Source organism: Cygnus olor, chromosome 15 (genome assembly GCF_009769625.2).
Source record: "Cygnus olor isolate bCygOlo1 chromosome 15, bCygOlo1.pri.v2, whole genome shotgun sequence".
In the NCBI taxonomy this organism is placed as follows: Eukaryota; Metazoa; Chordata; class Aves; order Anseriformes; family Anatidae; genus Cygnus; species Cygnus olor.
The window spans coordinates 16732352-16752344 of NC_049183.1; the positions used below are offsets into that span (position 1 = coordinate 16732352).

The 19993-nt window shown below is 49.3% G+C and overlaps 2 protein-coding genes across 2 annotated transcripts; one reads left to right on the plus strand and one right to left on the minus strand.

Annotated features, from left to right (window-relative positions):
• Window positions 1–201: 201 nt before the first annotated feature.
• E4F1 (E4F transcription factor 1) lies at window positions 202–8182 on the plus strand. Its single transcript, XM_040574541.1, has 14 exons — window positions 202–366; window positions 582–727; window positions 862–958; window positions 1345–1550; window positions 1771–1891; window positions 2170–2322; window positions 2635–2801; window positions 3024–3251; window positions 3544–3649; window positions 4509–4726; window positions 5043–5241; window positions 6024–6184; window positions 6813–6875; window positions 7540–8182. Exons 1-14 carry the CDS (start codon window positions 219–221, stop codon window positions 7885–7887), a joined length of 2361 nt encoding a protein of 786 aa, XP_040430475.1. The 5' UTR covers window positions 202–218; the 3' UTR covers window positions 7888–8182.
• A 1539-nt stretch (window positions 8183–9721) lies between these two features.
• ZDHHC4 (zinc finger DHHC-type palmitoyltransferase 4) lies at window positions 9722–16717 on the minus strand. Its single transcript, XM_040574542.1, has 6 exons — window positions 16515–16717; window positions 13747–13820; window positions 11917–12095; window positions 11678–11803; window positions 10664–10908; window positions 9722–10182 (listed from the first exon to the last, which is right to left on the minus strand). Exons 1-6 carry the CDS (start codon window positions 16602–16604, stop codon window positions 9898–9900), a joined length of 999 nt encoding a protein of 332 aa, XP_040430476.1. The 5' UTR covers window positions 16605–16717; the 3' UTR covers window positions 9722–9897.
• Between the last annotated feature and the right edge of the window lie 3276 nt (window positions 16718–19993).

A 19993-nucleotide genomic window follows, 5' to 3' on the forward strand; every position in this document is an offset into this window, starting at 1 on the left:
CCTGTTCGGGAGGGGGGAGCGCGGTCAAAGCGCGGGGGGGGCCGCGGCCCCCGGCCCCCAGCCGCCGGCGCCCCCCGGCCGCCCCGGAACCCCCTCGCCGCGGAACCCCCGCGCCGGGCGCCGTTCCCCGCCGAGCCCTTGGGGCGGCCGGCCCGCGGCCCGTTGTTATGACGACACGGCCGTAAAGCCGCCATCTTGGCCGTGCGGCGCGTTGCGACATGGAGGCCGCGACGGCGGCGGGCGCGGGGCCGGCGGCGCTTACGGCAGCCGCGGCCGGGGAGCGGCGGGGGGAGGCGGCGGCACCGGGCTCCTGCCCCGCCGGGCCCGCGGCCTTCCTCGGCCTCCCCGCGCCCTTCGGCGAGGAAGGTACCGGGGGGCGCCGGGAGGGCCCGGGGAGGCGGCGCGGGGCGGGGGGGGGCGGCGGCGGGCGGGCGGCGGGGGCTCGGGGCTGGGGGTGCCGGGGCCCCCCGGGCCGTGCCGTGCCAGCGCCCCGGTGCCGTGCCCCGCGGTCGCCCCCCGGCCCCCCCCCCCCACCCCCGTCGGCTGATCGCGCCCGGTGCCGGGCCCGTGTCGCCTTGCAGATGAGGCCGACGTGCACAGGTGCGGCCGCTGCCAGGCGGAGTTCACGTCCCTGGAGGAGTTCGTCCAGCACAAGCTGCAGAAGGGCTGCCAGCGAGCCCCCGAGCCCGCCGCGCCGCCGCTCCTCCCGCAGCAGGAGGCACAAAAGGTGACGGCGGGCGGCCCCCGGCCGCGCCTCGGCGTGGGGTGAAAAGGGTCTGATGGGCGGGGGGGGGGACAACGCAGCGCTACGTCTTCAGAAGTAATAGAGCTTTTCTATTAAAGTCCTACTTGTCACAGCAGGTCGTTCCCTCCGTCGAGGAGTCCATAACGGTTGCCCATATAGTTGTCGAGGCGTCTTCAATAGCAGAGGAGATCGGCAACGCGTCAGCGATAGTAGGTGAGCTTCACGGCCCGCATGCCTTTACACCCCTGCTGTCAGGAACTGGTTCACTTGTCCGGCGTCCTCTTCAGTTTGATTTCCGTTGTGGTTGGGTAAATGATGTCTCTGTGCTATATGCTTGGGACTGGGCGTTACCGTAAAGAGGCAAGAGGCATCCCTAGGCCAGCTTTGCAGTGATACAAACTAGATTTAAACTTTCATTGCAGAAATACCCGTTTTATTATTAACGCTGTAACAACGAGAACTTTACAAAGACTGGTATTCCAGAGTTAAAGCACCCATTTCTCCCTCCTACCGGTTGAAATTCTGAGGGAGCAAGTTGATCTAGTCACGTAAAGCCGTCTTTTGTAAAGAGCGTAGCTGTCTTTGTGTCCTTTTCCCAGGTAGTGGGCACATAAAAGAAGTCATTGTTGCCGGAGACCACGTTTTTGAAAACCCAAATGGTGATGTTGACGGGGAAGTCGCTGAAGAACAAAGCAACCCTGATGATCAGGAGCAGGATATTTCCACAGAACTGATAAAGGTTAAGCTTCTGGTTAACAAGGAAGGGCGATATGTGTGTGAATTATGCCAGAAGACGTTTAAAACAGTAAGTATGACTTCCACTCTGTTAGATTAGTACGATATTAGGCTAGCCCTTGCACTAAGATGTCTCAAGCTAACAATGTGCTTTTCTACTGCACGTATACTTTGAAATTAGAACTTCGCTTTTGAAAAGGAACTTTTTTTTTCTTGATAAAAAGCATGTAGTTGAAACGTAACATCCTTTACCATCTGAAACGTCTTTTAAAATGCATTTCTTACCCTAGGCAAGCATCCTCAAAGCTCACATGATCACTCACAGCAGCAGGAAGGACTATGAATGTAAACTCTGTGGAACTTCCTTTAGGACAAAGGGGTCTCTGATTCGACACCATCGGCGCCACACTGGTAAGAGTACTCCAAATTGTTCCTTACTGCCGGAGTGCACTGCGTGTCGTTATCCAGCATACTGTAGAGCAGAATTTGTCGCCACTTTCCATCTTCTGCTGAGCTCTTGAGCTCCCTGATGTGCTCCCTGGGATGCTGGGAGGCAGCGTGGGGTTGTGGGATAGGCATAATCTGCTTGCTGTAAGAAGCTGAATGCGTTCTTCTCTAAGGGTGTCACACAGAACTTTAATAACTGGCAGTGGATAGTTTAACACAGTTATTTTGATTCTTATTCCCAGATGAAAGACCTTACAAATGCAAGAAATGCGGAAAAAGCTTCCGGGAATCGGGAGCTTTGACTCGGCACTTGAAATCTCTGACGCCTTGCACCGAAAAAATCCGCTTCAACATGAACAAAGAAATAGTCGTCAATAAAGATGACTTGCCCGCAGGTCAGTGATGCTGTAAATACCTGTCTTGTGTCTGATCAAACTGAGCGTGTTCCTGGTACTTGAACTATAAATTCTTTTTCATTTAAGGAAAATATATTGCCGCGGTATTCAATTCCTATCTTTTGCATGGGAAAAAGTAATTTTATATCGATCTAAGCTATTAACCCGAAGTGCCTGTAGCCAGGCACCAACTGTAAGAATGCTTGAGGATCGGGTACAAAGATGGTTTTAACAGGCACCTCGTGTTCTAAGACACACGTTTAGAGGGATCGGCAGTATACCAGGCGATTCATTCTGCTGCTGTTCTTGAAGGTTCCTGCAGTTCAAACGCAGACACCGTTTCATCAATGGCGAGTGAATCCATTGAGACCTCGCCTGTGATTCATCTAGTGACAGATGCAAAAGGCAACGTTCTTCATGAAGTCCATGTCCAAATGCAGGAGCTTCCTGTCGTAGATGAAAAATCTCTGGACCAAGATGTGAGTGTCGTTTCTCTTGAATACCTACCCATCGTGTATTTTACACAAAGAAGTATTTTGAAGTATTCTACTTAGTGAAATTTTCTTAGGTGCCCAATATCATGGCATTTGTCGCCTTGGCAATAGTTACTGTTGTACCAATGTTGCTGTGGGGAAAAAAAAAAAGGCAAAAAAAAGCCTGCGTATTTGCTGTAGCAATTGTTGGGCTATTTATTCCTTCAGGAGCCACATCCCGAGGAGCTGCCATGTGAGGGGGAACCAAACAGCGAGAATCTGCTGAGGCAGGCCATGAGGAATTCTGGCATTGTGATAGAGAGAGTTGCTGTGGAAGAAATGCAGAAGCCAGATGAGCCTGCTGTACCGGCTGCAGAAGAACTAGAAAACGAAGTGGTGGAAGCAGAAGAGGAGCCCTGTGGGGAACAGTGTGTTGAAATAGAACAAGCGGAGTCTGTACGTTTGTACTTCCTAGATAGATTCTTAATCTGAGCCTACGCTTGGCTGTTTACAGTGGTGTTAGCCTGATCACCCTGCACTTTGTCCTCCGTGCAGGTCTCCCTGTCCCTGTGTCTTTGTGCCAATTTTTATAGCGTGTCTTTTTGCTCGTTGCAAGTGTGTATGTTAGCGCATGCTCTCTTCTGTTAACATGTAAATCTTGTCAAAGCTGGGGTATTTAATTGGGAATTTAGTCAGCAACACTAACTGTACAAAACCCATATATGCTGTGCCGTTTTCTTTCAAACAGACAGATGCAGAAAGAACAAATGGGTACAAGAGTTACGTTTGCCCTCACTGTAACGAAGCCTTCAGTGAAGCTACTTCCCTCGAAACACACATGAAAGGCCATTTAGGTAAGGCTCTGCTGCGTATGCTGTTGTCTAAAATGCGCCGTGTCTTACCATGTTCTTGAACGTGGTGTAGTTTTTGTTGTCTCACATTCCTTGTCTTTATGTGGCCTTCAGCCATGCAAATTCAGTCGATGCTTTTCATATTTGCGTGCTAAGGTTGGAGCAGCTGACTTTTCTGAAGTTTCAGAATAGAGTGTAAAAGAAGTACAAAAAAGGCTCTGCGTCTCAGGACCTGCATTGTATCCTCAGAAGTAGAGTTTTGTGCAGGGGCCAATTTAAAAGAGTAGTGAGGTCATAGGTGTTGAAAGGCTTCCTTGAAAGACACCAAAGACCCTAAGATCAACATTTGAGTGCAATTCACTTATGAATGAGACAAAGCCCATGCTCTGCATTGAAACTATCACTTTGCTTCTTTTCTGGGTCAGAATTTTTGTAAGAATTTTGTTATGGCAGTACTAGATACTTTCCTGGAAAGGGCTGAAGTGCAGAAGAGGGTAGTGCAGTCAGCAGCATGATGTCTTTTTCCTGCCTTTGGCTTGTGTTCAGAGAAGGGCCTCTGTGATCTGTTTTAGCCGTCAGTTAGCCGTGATCATTACAGATGGCAACACCACGAACTGGCCCAAGACAAGTGTTGCTTCTTGTAAGACACAAGTGAGTAACTGCACCATTTTCATTAGCCAGATAATGATAACCTCAGCTCTTTCTGGTGGGTAAAATTGCCAGGTTTCCTTACTGTGCGGTGGCAGGGAATGCCAGTTCCACTGATGGTGTAGCAATGCCATTTGGGTGCGGTAACGATTGCAGGATTTTCCTGCTTTGCTACTCCTGGTTGTCCTGTATCCACCATGTGTTCTCTCTCTAGATTACAAGCCTTTTAAGTGTGAGGAGTGTGGCAAAGAGTTCACAAAGGGTTATCTGCTAAAAAAGCATCAAGAAGTGCACGTGAACGAACGGCGTTTCCGCTGTGGCGAGTGTGGCAAGCTCTACAAGACCATCGCACATGTGAAGGGGCATCGGAGGGTGCATTCTGACGAGCGACCGTATTCCTGTCCAAAGTGTGGCAAGCGGTACAAGACAAAGGTGTGTCTCCCTTGCACAACAGGGTTGCCTTCAAAGTTCCCGTTCCAGAGCTAGGGTTTGGGAGAAGCTAGGAGGCTTCACTGCTGAATGAACAAATGCCAGCTAGTGTGGAAAGGAGGGACAGTCTTAATAAAACCGTCACAGTTATGAGGAAACTGTTCCTTTGTGTACAAAAATTTTATGTAATAGTAATACAGACATCTTTGACACGTCTTTGGTAAGAACAAGTCCTCAAAGGTGCTGACTAACATTGGAAGCTAACATACTGCTTGCTTGAGTTTGTCACTGAGCTTCTATTACGTCTCTCTCTGTACAGAACGCCCAGCAAGTTCATTTCCGTACGCATTTAGAGGATAAGCCTTACGTGTGTCAGTACTGCAGTCGGGGCTTTCGGGAAAAGGGCTCGCTGGTCCGCCACATCCGCCATCACACAGGGGAGAAGCCTTACAAGTGTTACAAGTGCGGGCGAGGGTTTGCGGAGCACGGTACTCTCAACAGACACTTAAAGACCAAAGGTGAGGTGGCAAAGCTTGTCTGTGCTGTGGTGGGGGCGGATGTCTGTGTTCTGAGATCTGGTTTGGACAGGCTGCATTTTGGCTGAATGATCCTGAGTTTTCAGGGTGGTACGAAATGTTTAGGATGGTTCTAATGACCTTCGTCCAAGGCCATTTGTTTATCTGTATCTCTCTTGCATCAAAAGAGGGGATGCGGGGATTTATTTATTTATATATTTTGATCTATGTTGAGCGGTACTTTGTTTAGGCCAAAAAAAATGGCCACTGTTGCTCCTTTGCCTCCTAAGTGTGGATTTTCAAACTTCCATAGGTAGTGATGATGATGCACTGAGATTGTCCTGTGAACCTGTGTTACCCTTACAAGAGAGTTTCCCCGGTAGATAGTGAAATGCAGTGTGTAAGCAGAAAAGATACACTGCTTAAACCATGCCAAAAGTTTTACATCTATTGTATATTCTTTACATACGGCTTTTGAAATCCTGTACGATTTTATGCATCTGAATTTAGTTGTGTATTTCTTCAAATCGCACTGGGCAGCTGCTCTGCTCGAGGCTCAGGTCTGTCGTCTGATGTAGCAGAGGCCTCTTCTAGGTCTGTATTTGGCTTGGTAGGATCAGAGCGTGCTGACTGCTGGCCGTTTGTCAGTGGTATCCTGTTAAAGGGGTCCCATTAGTGCTGCAGAGTACTTGTCAGATACTCCAATATTTGAGCTGGTTCTGGAAAATATTGTGTGTGTTTTCCTTTTTCCATCGTTTTTCCATCATTTTTGGAATACCAATGAGGTGGCTGCCTCCTGGCTTTGAAAGAGGTGGAGGAAGTGATGGTGTCTGAGGAAAGTCAGTCGGCTGATAATTTAGCTGCAACAGTCATCTCTGAGGATCCTCATACTGTTTTGGTAGAGTTTTCTTCAGTGGTGGCAGACACTCAGGAATACATTATTGAGGTAAGAAATGGGGCAAAAAACCTTGTTGTCCTGCATGTAATAAAGGCACAAAAGTGAGAATGTGGGTAAGACTGTCCATAGTTGATCAGAAGGCTGAGACGGAGAACTTCTGACTGTTCAGGATTTTTGTCCTTGCTTCAGCTTACTTTCAACATTTAATTACTCTTTCCTCCCATTTTTAGATAGCTTTTCTTTTGTCTGAAATAAACATTTTTTAACCGTCTCTGGCTGCCGAAAGCAACGAATGATGCATTTTGCTTTCTTCCTCTTTGTGACAAGGAGCTAGCCCTCATCTGTGCAGAACAACAGTCCATTATTGAGTGCCTTTAGTGCTGCCATAGTAAACATTGCGGCTGCTACTGACAGGAGAAAAAATCTGCCCGTTGGCAGAGTCCTGCTGAGAGAGGATGTTCTCTTTCGGTTGTTTGTGAGCACTCTGCATTACTCTGAAGTAGCTCTTCATAGTGGGCTTTAGAGAAAATTTTAAGTTGTTGTCTTTAGAGTAGTTACTGCGTCATGGAGGAGAAACAGGAAGACTTTTATAAAAGATCTTAGTGTCTTGTATCGCGGAAATAGAAGATTTTTCATAATAATCTAAAAAGGGAATCATTGTATTTTGTCTTTCAAGACTGCTACTGAAGACATGGAGACCAGCGAAGCTACTGAAATCATAGAGGGAACAAGACATGAGGTAAAGCAGCCATTTAAACTGTTCTTTCTGTAGGTCCTTTCTGTAGGTGAAATGAATTACTTTTAGTGTCTGAAAGTCATGCTAAATAAGCCCAACTTCAAGTAATTTATATACCTACCAGTGCAGTTTTGCAGATCTGTCTGTATAAAAACACAATAGTGGTCATACTGGGTTTGACCAAAGCTCTGCCTAACTCTATATCCCGTGAGTGATGGTGGCTAGGAACTTGGAGGGCTTAACACGTGAGAATGTAGCTGCTGGCTGTGTAGAATTGTACAACACTTCGGCCTTTGGGAAGTGATCCTCCTAAGGAATTTGTGAGTGCTAGAAACAGTGGTTGTTGCAGAATCAGAGGCTCTTTGGTTGTAGTCAGCCAGTCTGAATGACTGGGCGTGCATCGTTACGGTTTTGCTATGATCTGACTTGCTGTAGAAAGTACCCCGCCGGAGAAGTGTCTTCAGTGACATGAGGTGCTACTTGTTCTAAGAGTCTGCTGTTCTTGGGTTGATGAGAACTTCAGTGAGCAGCTGGAGGAAACTGGAATTAAATGCTGCTTGTAGTACTGCACTGCTAGTCATTGTGCGCTGCTTAGGGTTGTAATTGTATGCACTTCTAACAGTGCAACACATCAAGAAATAACTTGGCCTCTTTTCTCGTCATGTAGGTCGACAGCCACATTATGAAGGTTGTGCAACAAATAGTAAATCAAGCAAACTCTGGTCACCAGATCATTGTACAGAATGTCACCGTGGCAGAAAACTCCGAGGTAACCACAGACGCTGCAGACACCATCACCATTGCGACCCCTGAAAGCCTCACGGAGCAGGTGGCTATGACGCTGGCTTCTGCCATCGGAGAAGGAGCAGTGCTGACTACAGAGGGTAGCATCGAGACAGAAGAAGCGACAGTGACCATGGTGGCATCAGAGGACATTGAAATAATGGAACACGCAGGAGAGTTTGTGATCGCCTCCCAGGAGGGGGAGGTGGAAGTCCAGACTGTGATTGTGTAATCGTCAACGTGCAGCTACTGACAGATGTTAATGTAAAACTAATTATTTTTCTCCAGGTTGGGGAATTTGATCAATTCTAAGTTTGCCATTACAATTGTTCAAAGAGCAAGGGAGGGAATGCCTTATAGGTAAGTGGCTTAACAGGATGGTACAGGCCTGAGCTATTTTCTGTTCAAAATGGAAATTAGTAGTTAAAAACCTCTGCGTGGGTATACCGTGGAGGTGGCCGATATGCCACATTTGATGGTTTCAGTGTTTTGTACAGCTGCCTCAAATAAAGGAAGAGCCTTTGCAAAGCATTTACCTCTGACCACAGGACAGTAGCGTTCTGGTGTTTAAATTTAAAAAGATTCAGAAAGTGAAACAAGTAAATAGGGTCTTGTAAGAGACTACTTAAATTAATCATATGCATTTAAAACAAAACAAGAATACCAAACCTAAGGAGTTCTGGTGTGCATTTACTACCAGTCAAACACTTTCATGCCTTTAACCTCACTACTTTACTTCTCCTAAGGCATGGTACTGCAGTATTTTTTTTTTTTAATTATTTTATTTTGTATTCCAGACGAGTAGCCTTATGTACTGGTCTATGAAAGAATGCATCATCGTACCCTTGCAAAGCCAAACAGGCTGCTCTGAGAGCTAGTCTGTTGGTGTGTAAAGCCATAATGTACATGATTTTTTTAAAATCATATATGGATTTTTAATTGCATATTGTACAGATTTGGCATGTAAATACATTTTTAAAAATAAAGTTATTTAAAGTTCTTACTATATTTTTCCAATTTCTGCTATATTGTCACTCAAACAGAAGAATTTCTGGAAGGAGAAAAGAACAGGGCCGCTTAATATTGCGATTAAGAAACCCTCATCGTTGGGTGAGTCAAAAACAGTCTTCCTCCCAGACACACACAGATCTCTTAAAGCAGCCAGTACATCTGTGCTGGTGGAGGTCTTTCACGTGATCTATAGTTAACATTCCACTCAGAGGGATTTCAGAAGGTGACTTGCATAGCTGTAAATTTACTTCTGCCTTTGATCATTAAGGCACAGTGTTTCCTTGAAGGACACTGCCAAAGGGCCTTTCAGAGCTCACCTAAAACATCCCTGTGTGGAAGTGGAAGGCCATGTTACCGCTCTGCTTTTAAAGGTGCCTGTTCTGTGAATGTAGGTGAGCAGCCTTAGAAACAGCTTTGACAGCTTTTACTTCCCCTGCAGCAAAATGCCAAAACCACAAAGAAATACCTAGGACAGGGTCGGGGCTCTCACTCCTTGTACATGTTGTTACTAGTAACGGGTTAAACATTTGCCAAGTAAAGGCATTCACCGCAGTCTGCTGGACCAAACTTGCTTCTTCATGCCAGCAAGTTCGTTACTGGTCTCTCTAATAAGATCTCACCAAGTCAAGTATCCTAAGTAGAGCTCTGCAGAGGCATTGTTAATCAGCAACTCACAGCCGACTGCACCATTCTACCTTCCTACAGGGCAAACAAAATGTGAATAATCGACAAATGATGAATCTTTATATGATGGTCCACACGTATGTCCTCACTACACTGCTGTAAAGTCTCCTGCAGGAAGACATAATTAAGATGTACCAAAGTAATTTAGGAACTCAGTTTGCCTGTTGTGCAGTGGCACATGTTATGCAGCATACAACCAGTAATGGCAACTTTTTTTTTCAGCTCCTTGCATATGTGTGTGCATACCCTAGCCGAACCTACCTCTAGTACAGCAGCTTCTGGGCTGTGCTGTGTCTGAAAAGACTAACACGTCGCTTTAACAGCTGGTATGAGCAGTGTTACAGGCAAACTTGCAAACACTATTTTTTTGAAGATTCATCACCTTTATGAAAACAAAGTTTATAATTAACTGAAATACAGTAACCTTTTTTTTTTTTTTTTTTTTTTACAAAAGTTGCTTGTGGTATCAAAACACACTGCTGAATCAAAGTCTTAGAAAAAGTATAAAAAATAAAAATAGAAAAGCCTAATCAAAGGGGTAGTAGTTTCATGTTTTCTTCTCTTTTTCCAGCACTGTGGGAGGCTTAAAGATTTCCTTTAAATTCATCCAGACTCCTTTAGAATAAATATTTTTGTAAACAACTTGTCTGTCATAGGGCTGCAATGTTAGATGGTGGGAACACCCAGATCTTCTGGATTTATGCCACTCATTGGAAGTTTGGTTGGTTAAAGCCAAATATAGATTGAAACAGCAGTACGCACCCAGCAGAAGTGTGAGAAGAATAACAAACCCAAGCATGAAGACAATCCTAGGAAAAGTCAAGAAAAGGTGCTGCAAGGAAAGAAAATAACTTGGTTACAAAGTTGGAGTACTAAATCACATGGCATAAGAGACAATGCAACATCCCACCTGAAATGCTTGTCTATACACGTAACCGCTGCCCCAGAAACAAGGTGATAGCTCCATCCTCCCTCCAGCTCAGCAACGCTCCATTCTAAATTGAATCTTTGAGTAAAGCATGCGGATTTCCAGAAATTTAATTCTTTGCAAAGCTTGCTAATAAATGGGGACATTTTCTAAATCCATTTATCTCTGAACATTTACATTTTTGTACTGGAGGATTTTTTTTATTATTTTATTTAAAAAATCATCAACGCAGATGCACTGCAAAACTGCCAAAGAGGTCACAATCTGGTACGGCTTCAGAGTTTGGTGACACGATACAGTTTAAGCAGCTCTTTGTTGAGTTAAATTCCAGCACTGGGAAATCTAAATTCCAGGTAGGCTAATGGCCCAGTGAGCATAAGCTTACCTGAATGAGAAAGAGAATATCAACAGCCTGCTCTTGTCCTTGGTCATCAATGTAACTCCCGTGCATCATATCTGACAGCAGCACCACTTGGATGAGAAACGCTACTGTGATGCTCGCAATGGTTGCAGCCGTAACAGTCAGCGTGGAGAGGTAGAAGAAGAAATACCTTGCGTTGAAGGCACCAATGCAGTTGTTGACCCACACACAGTGGTGATCAAAACGGTGTACGCAGATATTGCAAAAACCTGATCAAAAGTGAGTGACAAGACAGCTCAGTTAGTTGGCTTTTAAGCAATCAATTTGATTTTTACACAGTTTAGAATAGCTCTTCATCCAAGAAAAAATGATGGTCATGATTTAGGTGATAATGTTTTAAGCAAATTAATGAATTTCAACCACATACCTCGAAATAAACATTAAAAACAAACACGTGTACCTCATTTCCTCTTTTGTTCACCAGCCAAGACTAGAGCCAGGCTGGATTGGGCTTTGAGCAACCTGGTCTAGTGGAAGGTGTCCCTGGCCATGGAAGGCGGTTGGAATTAGATGATCTTTAAGGTCCCTTCCAACCCAAATCATTCTATGATTCTGTGAGTTTGGCTTCTCTGACAATACTGCCTATTGCGGCATGTGAAAGTTAGAGATTGTATCTCCCTGCTTTATTTTAAGTGATGATGATAACAGCAAATTCTGCAAGAGAAACACAAAATCCTGAGCTCAGCTCTTGGCAAGCAATGATTTTTATTTCACCTCTAAGTACTCAAATGCTTGCCTATCCCTGACCCAAAACAATACCCTCAGAATTGGTAATTTCTGTGAGAATAATCAACGTCAAAATTGTTCTGTGAATGGGCAAAGGGCAGCTGTGATCTGGGACCCTGCTAAAAATGAACAAAATCCTGTGTGTATTGAGCTGGGTAACAAAACAGATATAGTGTGAACTGCAGTTATTGATAAAGAACTGATTTGGGAGTATATTATTGTTATGCTTGCCAAGCAAGTTAACATTCTTACTGCAGTGTTTGGATCTGGCTGGCTTCTCCATGTTGCACGTAGGGCACAGGATGCCTTTCTGAAATAATGCACCATCATATGCATAAATCTTCATCAGTGATGCATGATTTGATTTTGTTATTATACCTGTGGGGAAAAAAAAAAAAAAAACAGGCGTAAATAGTAAAAGTATTGGTGTTTGCAACATTTTTTAGGTTCCATTTTCAAACAGCCACAGCCCGCAATCGGCATGAGCTTACCGGGATCGGCACGGGAGCAGAGAACGAAGCAGCCGATGTTCCCAGCCAGCAGCAGGTAGGGCAGGAGCAGAAGGAGGAGGTGGAACTCCAGCTCCCAGCAGTAAACAAACACTTCCCACGTGTATTCAGCATAGACTGCCGCCTGCAAGGCTACGTGCAGGACAGCGAACAAACGGCTTCTGCAACAGAAAGGGGACGGTCTGTTTAACGCTCAGCATCCCGATTAACGGATCAAGTACGCTCAGGTGATCAGCACAGACTTTCCAAATGCAAGGGGACATCTCTTTTAGGTTTTTAGGCCAACATGGACTGCATATTAAGAGTGTTCTCTCCACCCAGTGACTCCTTCGCACATGAATTCATTTAAAAACACCAGCTAAATTCACTTCCATTATTAGCACGTCCTTGGGATTTTTTTCTGTCAGAGTCCAGTACAGTCTCATAGCCCCTGTGTGCTGCTAAAACATGTCACAGCAATAGGCTACAAAATATTCTGCCAAAAGACATTTGCTACATGCTGCTCTGAAAGCAAAGAAAAACCCCAATAAAAGGTAATTTTAAAAAACTGTAATATAGAAGAGCTGTAAGCAGCTGTTCTAAAAGAAAGCGTGGCAGAACGTTACCGATGGCGAGCGCTGGTTCCAGCCTGCCAGCAGACTACAGCTTCTGCGAGGCAAGCCGCACAGCTGCTCGGCATGCAGGCTGGTTTGGGGTGCATCAGCTGCGCCGCAGCTTCCAGCAGCCTGGCAAACCAACACCAGATAAGCTGTGCGTTAGGAGAGCGACTTCCACTACAGCTCTTTGCACGATACACCAGTTTGCTGGACTTCTATCACCAGTTTGAAATAACTAGCAAGAGGTATTTTCCTACAGCGTGACAAGCTCTCCTCTCCTGCTCTCTCCTACACTGTTTCTGTGTGCAATCCAGTGAGATCCTGGTGATCTCCTCTCAGCTGCAGGGCTGCAAGAAGGCTCCCTCAAGTGCTGCACCTCGCTGCACCTCTGCGTGAAATGAGAAATCTCTCGGTGAATGAGGTGATGCAGCAGAAGGGCGCGCTCGAAGGATCCAGGTGCCTCCAGCACACCGCGTAAGCTAGCAGTGACAACTACGCCAGGCTCATCAGATAATTGCTCTGTTGCTGACTGCACATTTGACAGTGAAACCACTCTCCTGGGCTGTGTTAACTAACACCAGAAAATCTGCACAGCAGGTGATGGAACGACAGCAGTGTGCAATCGACAGCTGTAGACGCCCCTCGAGTGCCTGGCAAACTGGAGTTGCCACCCCCAGGGGAAGGGCATTTAAGTAGTTCCTGAAGCAGATCTTAAAGCACCAAATTTTACAGGACACTACACAATTCACCTTAATACAGCAGGCTGCACACTGGCAGCTGTGCAGCTTCCCCCTGAGCCACCTGCACGTCCAGGCTGCTGGACTAAGACTGATGGGATTTGAGGGGGAGTGGGGATCACCAGCTCTGTCTACACTCATTCCGCAGCTGCCAGGGAGTTTGTTTTGTAATTCTCCTGTGGATGCAGCTTCCCACCAGTGTGACCAGCATCTGTTGTAGTGGAAACTCCCGAGCCACGTTGTTTGTCAAATATGTTCACATGTTTCAGAGTCCCATCTTCTCAACAGAAGGAACAGAAAGACAACAGTATGGCAAGCCTTAAGGGAAATCTGTAATCCCCACCAAGCATCCCTAATGAAGATGGAATATCTGAGGATAACACCGAAAGCTCCGGTGGTAGCAGTGGCAGGAGATCATCAATAGTAATCAGAAACGTTAGCAAAAACAATGTCAAAAGCATAAAATAAACATGCGTTACCGTGTGTGGAAGAGCCTGTGAAGCACCTTCTGTGTCACTCTCTGGAGCCGTGTGGGGATTACCAATGACAATACCTGAGGCAAATAAAAACACTGTTACCGGTACCGCACATCACTTCTGTCATGGGCACAGTTCAAACAAAAATGTAAGTCACCTCACCCCTCACTTATATATCCCTGTACCCGTATCACCAGGGAGGAGGCTCGTCTTCAGGGGCATTTGAGCTCCTAAGAATATAGGCAAGCAGTTGCTGGGGCTTTCAAAAGGGGAGTGAGGTTCCCTATTTCTGAAGCCCAGCAGGCACAAGCAAATTTATCTGGGTTAATGTGTGAAAGTTATAAGGAGCTTTTATCAGGTTATAGACTGGGCCAGTGGCTGAGCAGGGGATAGAACTGAGCAATTTCTCAACTACAATATGCTTCATCAGGACATACGACAGATGTCAGCAGAGATAAGCAAAGAGATAAAGCCTGCTATCCTCCAGAAAAACAAACAAACATACAAAACCACAAAGCAAAACCCCCAACCCCAGCTTCTTCAACTACAGCCACAATTCAGTCTGATAGCTCCATGTCTGTCTGAGTGCCGTTTCAAAAGCAGCCAGACACAATGAAGAATAAAACTGCCCGTCTTCATTCAGTGACATCCTCCGCAATAGGCTGTGACTCTGGGGTTGTTTGGCTCTGCTGTTCAGAAGATGACAGATCTCTATAGCAACACGCTGCTCCATCAGTGGTGGAAGAAATAGAGCAGCTGAGCCTATTTCTAGCAGATATGGAAAGAAAATACGCAGTCAGAGCTCTTTATCTTAGATGTGAAAGACCAGAAGGCAAAAAACAGATGTAGAGTTGAAAGATGTCAAATATTTTTCTTTTAAGTGGTATGCCTCTTATCAGCAGTTCAAGTTACAAGCCTTTTTAAAAAGAGATTGAATACTGCAACAGGAGACACGTTAGGCAACTAGACAGAAAAGCAACCTATCACACAATTGCAAAATCCAAATTTAAACGAACTGTGTGTTAATTACAGCCCAACACTGCACTGATAACCTGAAACACCCACCATTCCCCCACTTACAGAACACCCATCCCTTGTATTTTAGACACTTCTTACATCAAAGAAAAAAGCTCTTACAATACAATTTGTGCTTGCGGTGATAACAGAGGTGTGAGGGAACGAGACCCGTGTAATGAATAAAACCAGCCTGCACAGCTGAACCACTGGCGGCTTGGAAAAGACTCGGGGGTGGACGATGACTTGCCACAGAGCTAAAAACAGCTGTGCTGTGTGCAAGTGGTTATTTCGTATTGCTCATGATGAATACTTTGAAGGGTCTTCAAGGAGTGCAGTCAAACAATTTCAATCCACTCCCAGGTTTATACACTTAATTAATTACAGTCAGAAATTAATTTAAAATACAGTGTCTACAGAAACTATTTAGCACTACCCATATTTATTTCATGCATACAAGTATCAGTTGCATTTCTCCAAAAAGGGATGTTATAACACAGCAGCATTTTAGTTGCTGATTGCTACGTGTTTCTTAAAAGTATCTATTAAGGAATGTGGCAAAATAATAAATTTCTCTGCACAGTCATCTGAGCGTCTATGAAACAAAATGGTAACACTAGGAACAAAAATCAATGTCTGTTTAGACTCTCATAAGCAGCACTAAATATTATTTACAACTTAAGTAACTGCCTTATCCTTTCCCCGGCAAGATTGCTAGGCCTTTTTTTTCCCTATTCAGACACAGCCCAATAGACAGAGAAATAAGCTAGCGCCTTGTCAATTCATTCCCTGCTTTTACAACAGAATATCAACTCTTAATCCTCTTCTAAAGCTCCTTCACTTTATTAGGAAACAACAGCCTGCAACATTATCACAGACTCACCTTAAAAGCTTTCCCTAAAACATTTATTACCAGTTATAATTCTCTCCCTATTTTAATTCTCAGCACCTCCCCAGAACTTGCTCCTCTTAATGGGAGCAGCAAGTACCACAAGCTGCGCATCCTTGGGGCTCGTTACTGAGGAGCATCTCACAGGTGAAGTGCGAGGCTGTCACTGAACAACGGGATTTTGGCACGGCAGGAAAAAGTAATTTTAGCACAGCGGGACAACGCGATTTTGGCACGGTGAGATGTGCCACCCTGCTACCGCCCCGGTGACTGCGGGCGGCCAGCCTGGCGCAGCAGCAGCTGCAGAGGCCACCCCTGGGTGCAGGCAGGCTGTGAGCAGCCGCCTGGGCAGGGTTTCGGCAGCCCGAAGGAAGCAGACTGCTGCTGCCGGTGCCGGTGGGCATCCTCCTGGGAGGTGGGCATCCACCTGAGGCGTCATCAGCACAGGCCGAACCGCACATCGCCACTCAGACGTACCCACACGTACCCCCAGTTTTTACAGAGCAGACTGATAGCCTCGCACATACACATTTTATGGAGGAGACCGAGAATCCTAGGAGGGTTAGGGCTGGCAGGGACCTTGCAGCCCGCCTGGTCGCAGCCCCAGGGGCACGACCCAGCCCCAGCCCGGGCTGCCCCAGCCCCGTCCAGCCCGGCCCGGGGGCACCCGCGGCTCCCCGGGGCAGCCTGGCCAGGGCCTCGCCGCCCTCTGAGTGCAGAATTTCCTGCTAACGTCTAACCCAAACCGGCCCTTTTAGCTTAAAGCCGTTCCCCCTGTGACCCCCCCCCCCCCCCCGCGCCGCGCCCCCCGGCCCCGCCCCCCCCTGCGAGCCCCCCCCCCGCCCCGGGGCCGCCCCCCGGGCCCTACCCGCGCCGCGCTCCCCGGGCAGCCGCCGAGCAGGGCCGCGGCGGCCAGCAGCAGGCCCAGGTACAGCGCCAGCAGCACCGCCAAGTCCATCGCGGCCCGGGCCGGCCTCGGGGCGGCTCCCCCGGCACCGGGCGGGGGCAGGAGGCGGCCCCCGGGGGGGCGGGGGGGGCTCGGCCGGGCCCGGCTCGGAGGACGCTGCGGGGCCGGGCCCGCACGCGGCTGCTCGGAGCGCCCCCTCCCGGGGCCTGCCCCCTCCCGGGGCCTGCCCCCGGCCGCGGCCCGAGGCGGTGGATGAACGGGGGCCCAGCGCGGGTCCCCGGGCGGCGGAGCCGGACTGTGGCGGAGCCGGTGGCGTCCTGAAGGGGATGCAGGGCGGCCCCGGGGCTTGGCGCTTCGGGGTGGGGGGGGCTCTAAGCAAAGCCCGCCCGGCTCCTGCAGGAGCCCCGAGTGCTACATCCCGAGGGGCATCCCCTGGAACCGGGGTGCTGGACGTGCTGCACAAGGTGGGGGCGGTTTGTGGCAGCACAGAGCGACACAGGGCGGCACAGAGTGAGATGGAGTGACACAGAGTGACACAGAACAACACAGAGTGACACAGTCACAGGCCCTTAGGGACTAGAAGGGACCTTGGAAGATCCCCCAGTCCGACCCCCAGCTGTGCCCCGGTGTGCCCCGGGGTCAGGAGGTGCTGGCAGTCCGGGGCCGGTCCCTGCCCGCTGCCCGTGAGCTGGAACCATCCCCTGGCCCCGCTCAGGCTGCACACCGCCGCTCACGAGCGGCCTATTGGGTTTCTGTGCCGGGGTAGAGTTTGCCATAGAAACTCGGGCGGCTGCTGCCGCAGGTAACTGATCCAGAAGCTGCGCGGTGCGTTGTGGCTGGGATGACTCTGCCAGCCGATCCTCTGCGTCCCGGGCGGCCGCAGCGCGGGCACCACAGGTAAGCCCTGCAGGGCGCTGGGGGACGTGAAAATAACTCGCTGGGGCAGGAGAGGCTGCAGAAGATGAGGTGGCGTTTCAGGAGGGGATCTTATTTTCCCCGGTAAGTTCTCTGCCAACAACGCACCAAACTCAAGTCTGAGAGGGAATGCAGCCTGCGTTTGCACAGGGGCACAGCTGCCCCGGAGCGCAGCCCAAGGGCCAGCAGTGCTGGTGTGCGGCCCGGGCACTGTGCTCCTGCAGGAGGGCACTGTAGAAAAGCCTTTGTTTTTCCCTCCTACTGATTATAGCAACATTTCTGCTCTGGGCACAGCTATCGACTGGGGACATTAGCTGCAACCCTGCAAGTTTGGTGCAAGGCTGTGTTTGTGCGGGGGACACACAGGGTCCGTGCCACGTCTGTGCGCAGTCAGGGCTGGCTGTGCTCAGGGCCGGTGCTGCGTGCGGCTCCATGGCCACCTGAGCTGTGCCGCAGGACAAAACAGCAGCAAAGGCTCTAGCAGCAGGCCGAGTCTGAAAGAGGTGAGGTTCATTCAGCTGGAGCGCTGTGAAAATCAGTCAAAAGCCTCGTCCGATCAAAGTCTGGTCTTCAAGGAAACCATCTTTTTGTTACCCACAGATTTAGGTTGCAGTCCCAGAACTAATTTCTTGCAAGGAGCAACGCTTAGTCATTGTTTAAACTACTCAACTCACTTAAAAGTGGTGGGAAAGGAAGCAATGACTTCACTTGCTGAAAAAAAAAAAAAAAAAAAGAACAGCCATCACAGCTGTGTCTCCAGTTTTGTCTGTTGGGCAGTTAGCAGCCGAGATCCCCGCTGTTTTGTAGCAGGGCGTGTGGTTTCGGCGCCCATTGGGGCGGGCAGCGCACACCTCCCAGCACCGTGCAGCTCCATGGCCGGGGGCCGTGCAGAGCACAGCACGCTGGGGAGGCCGGGGGGAGGCCGGGCCTCCAGTCCCTTGCAGCAGTGACATTGGCAAGGGGACGATCCTCCACTGCAGAGCACATCCCTGCAGCTCCCTTAACGTTTTGCCCACCCCGTGCCCAGGAGCCCAGGTTTCTGGGAGGCTGCTCCCCTCCGGCCTGGTGCCGTGCACCGAGGGGAAGGCAGGGTTGTTGTGTGGTCAGTAATGGGACGTGCCGTCCCTCTGCAGATCCCCACCCCTGCTGGTGCCACAGCAGGACGTGTAATACCCTAAAACCTCTTAGCGTGCTAAGCCCTGGGATCCCTAAGTGCTGAGGAAGCAAAAGAGAAAATCAGAAATAGCAGCTTAAGGGGGAGCTGGTGGGAGCGCGGGGCTGGGCTGCAAAATGCTCCCTGCTGCGAGGAGCTGGTGGCCCTGCTGTGGAGGGCGCTCTCCCGAGCAGCCACCCCGACATTAGCCTAGGCCCCAAATCCCTGCAGCATGTCGCGTGTTGCTGGGCAGACGTGCACCACCAAAGGCTCTGTTTTCCCACCCAAATCTCTGGTGGTGGGGCCAGCTGGGTCTCGGGGCGCTGCGTCCCCGCTGCTTTGCAGAGCCCGTCTTGGGATTTGCCCCTGTGGGTAATGGATTTCCCTCCATGGGCTCTAATCTGTTTTACCTCCCTTCAGGCCCTAATCCCCCCTCAATCTGCAGGCTCAGGTCAGCACTAGGCGCAGCCAGGACACGCACGGCAAGTAGTCTGTCCGCGGGTCTCTGCGATGGACATAAAGTCAGTTAGGACCGGGGGAACCAGAGGCAAGGCAGCCCTCTCTGCGTGCCTGGCCTTGACCCAGAGCACCTGGCAGGGCGCAGGGCTGGAGTGAGCAGCTGGGGATGTGGCTTCGGCCGCGTGGTGCAGCAGCCCTGCCTGGGGGCTCCCTGGCTGTACCCCCCACGCTGGCAGCCCGTGGGCTGTCCCCTGGGGTGGCGGCGAGGAGGCAGGAGCTGCGGGAAGGCAGGACGCGCTTCTGCGGGCCATGGAGGAGACCCGAGAATGCCCGGACCCCTTAGCGGGACAGAGCTGCACCCTGCGAGCACCCACCGGGCTTGCTGGCGTGGATTTCTGTGAGTGCTGTAGCAGTGGGACGCTGAGGTGGGAGGGTGGTGGTGGTCATCGGCTGGAACGTAGTGTTACCATCGGCATCCTGACCGAGGGCGGGGACAGCGGTAGCTGCAGCATAGTGTTCGGTCCTTTTTCATACTCCCTGGTGAGGACGGCACTCCTAGTGCCCTTCGTAACGCAGTCTCGAGCAGCTGTTGGTGACCACGGGGCAGGCTGGGGTTATTAATACAGATTTCTGAGGTCGTGCTGTGTTCCCGGCCCATCCCCGTGCTCCTGCTCTCCAGCTGTTCGTGTGGCCTCTGCTGAAACAGGACACGAGAAGCATTTCGTTCATCTCTTTGGCCTCCAGTAGGGTATAAAGCAGCATTTTCAGCACCGCTGAATTTTGGTCAATGTGGAGAAGATTTCCCAGGTCTCAAAGGAGCAGATAAATGGCTTTCGGTCACTCCAACCAGAGCCCTGCAGCGACACAGCAGTGGAGATGCCTTTGCTGTGCTGGCCTGAGCAGGGACCCCGGG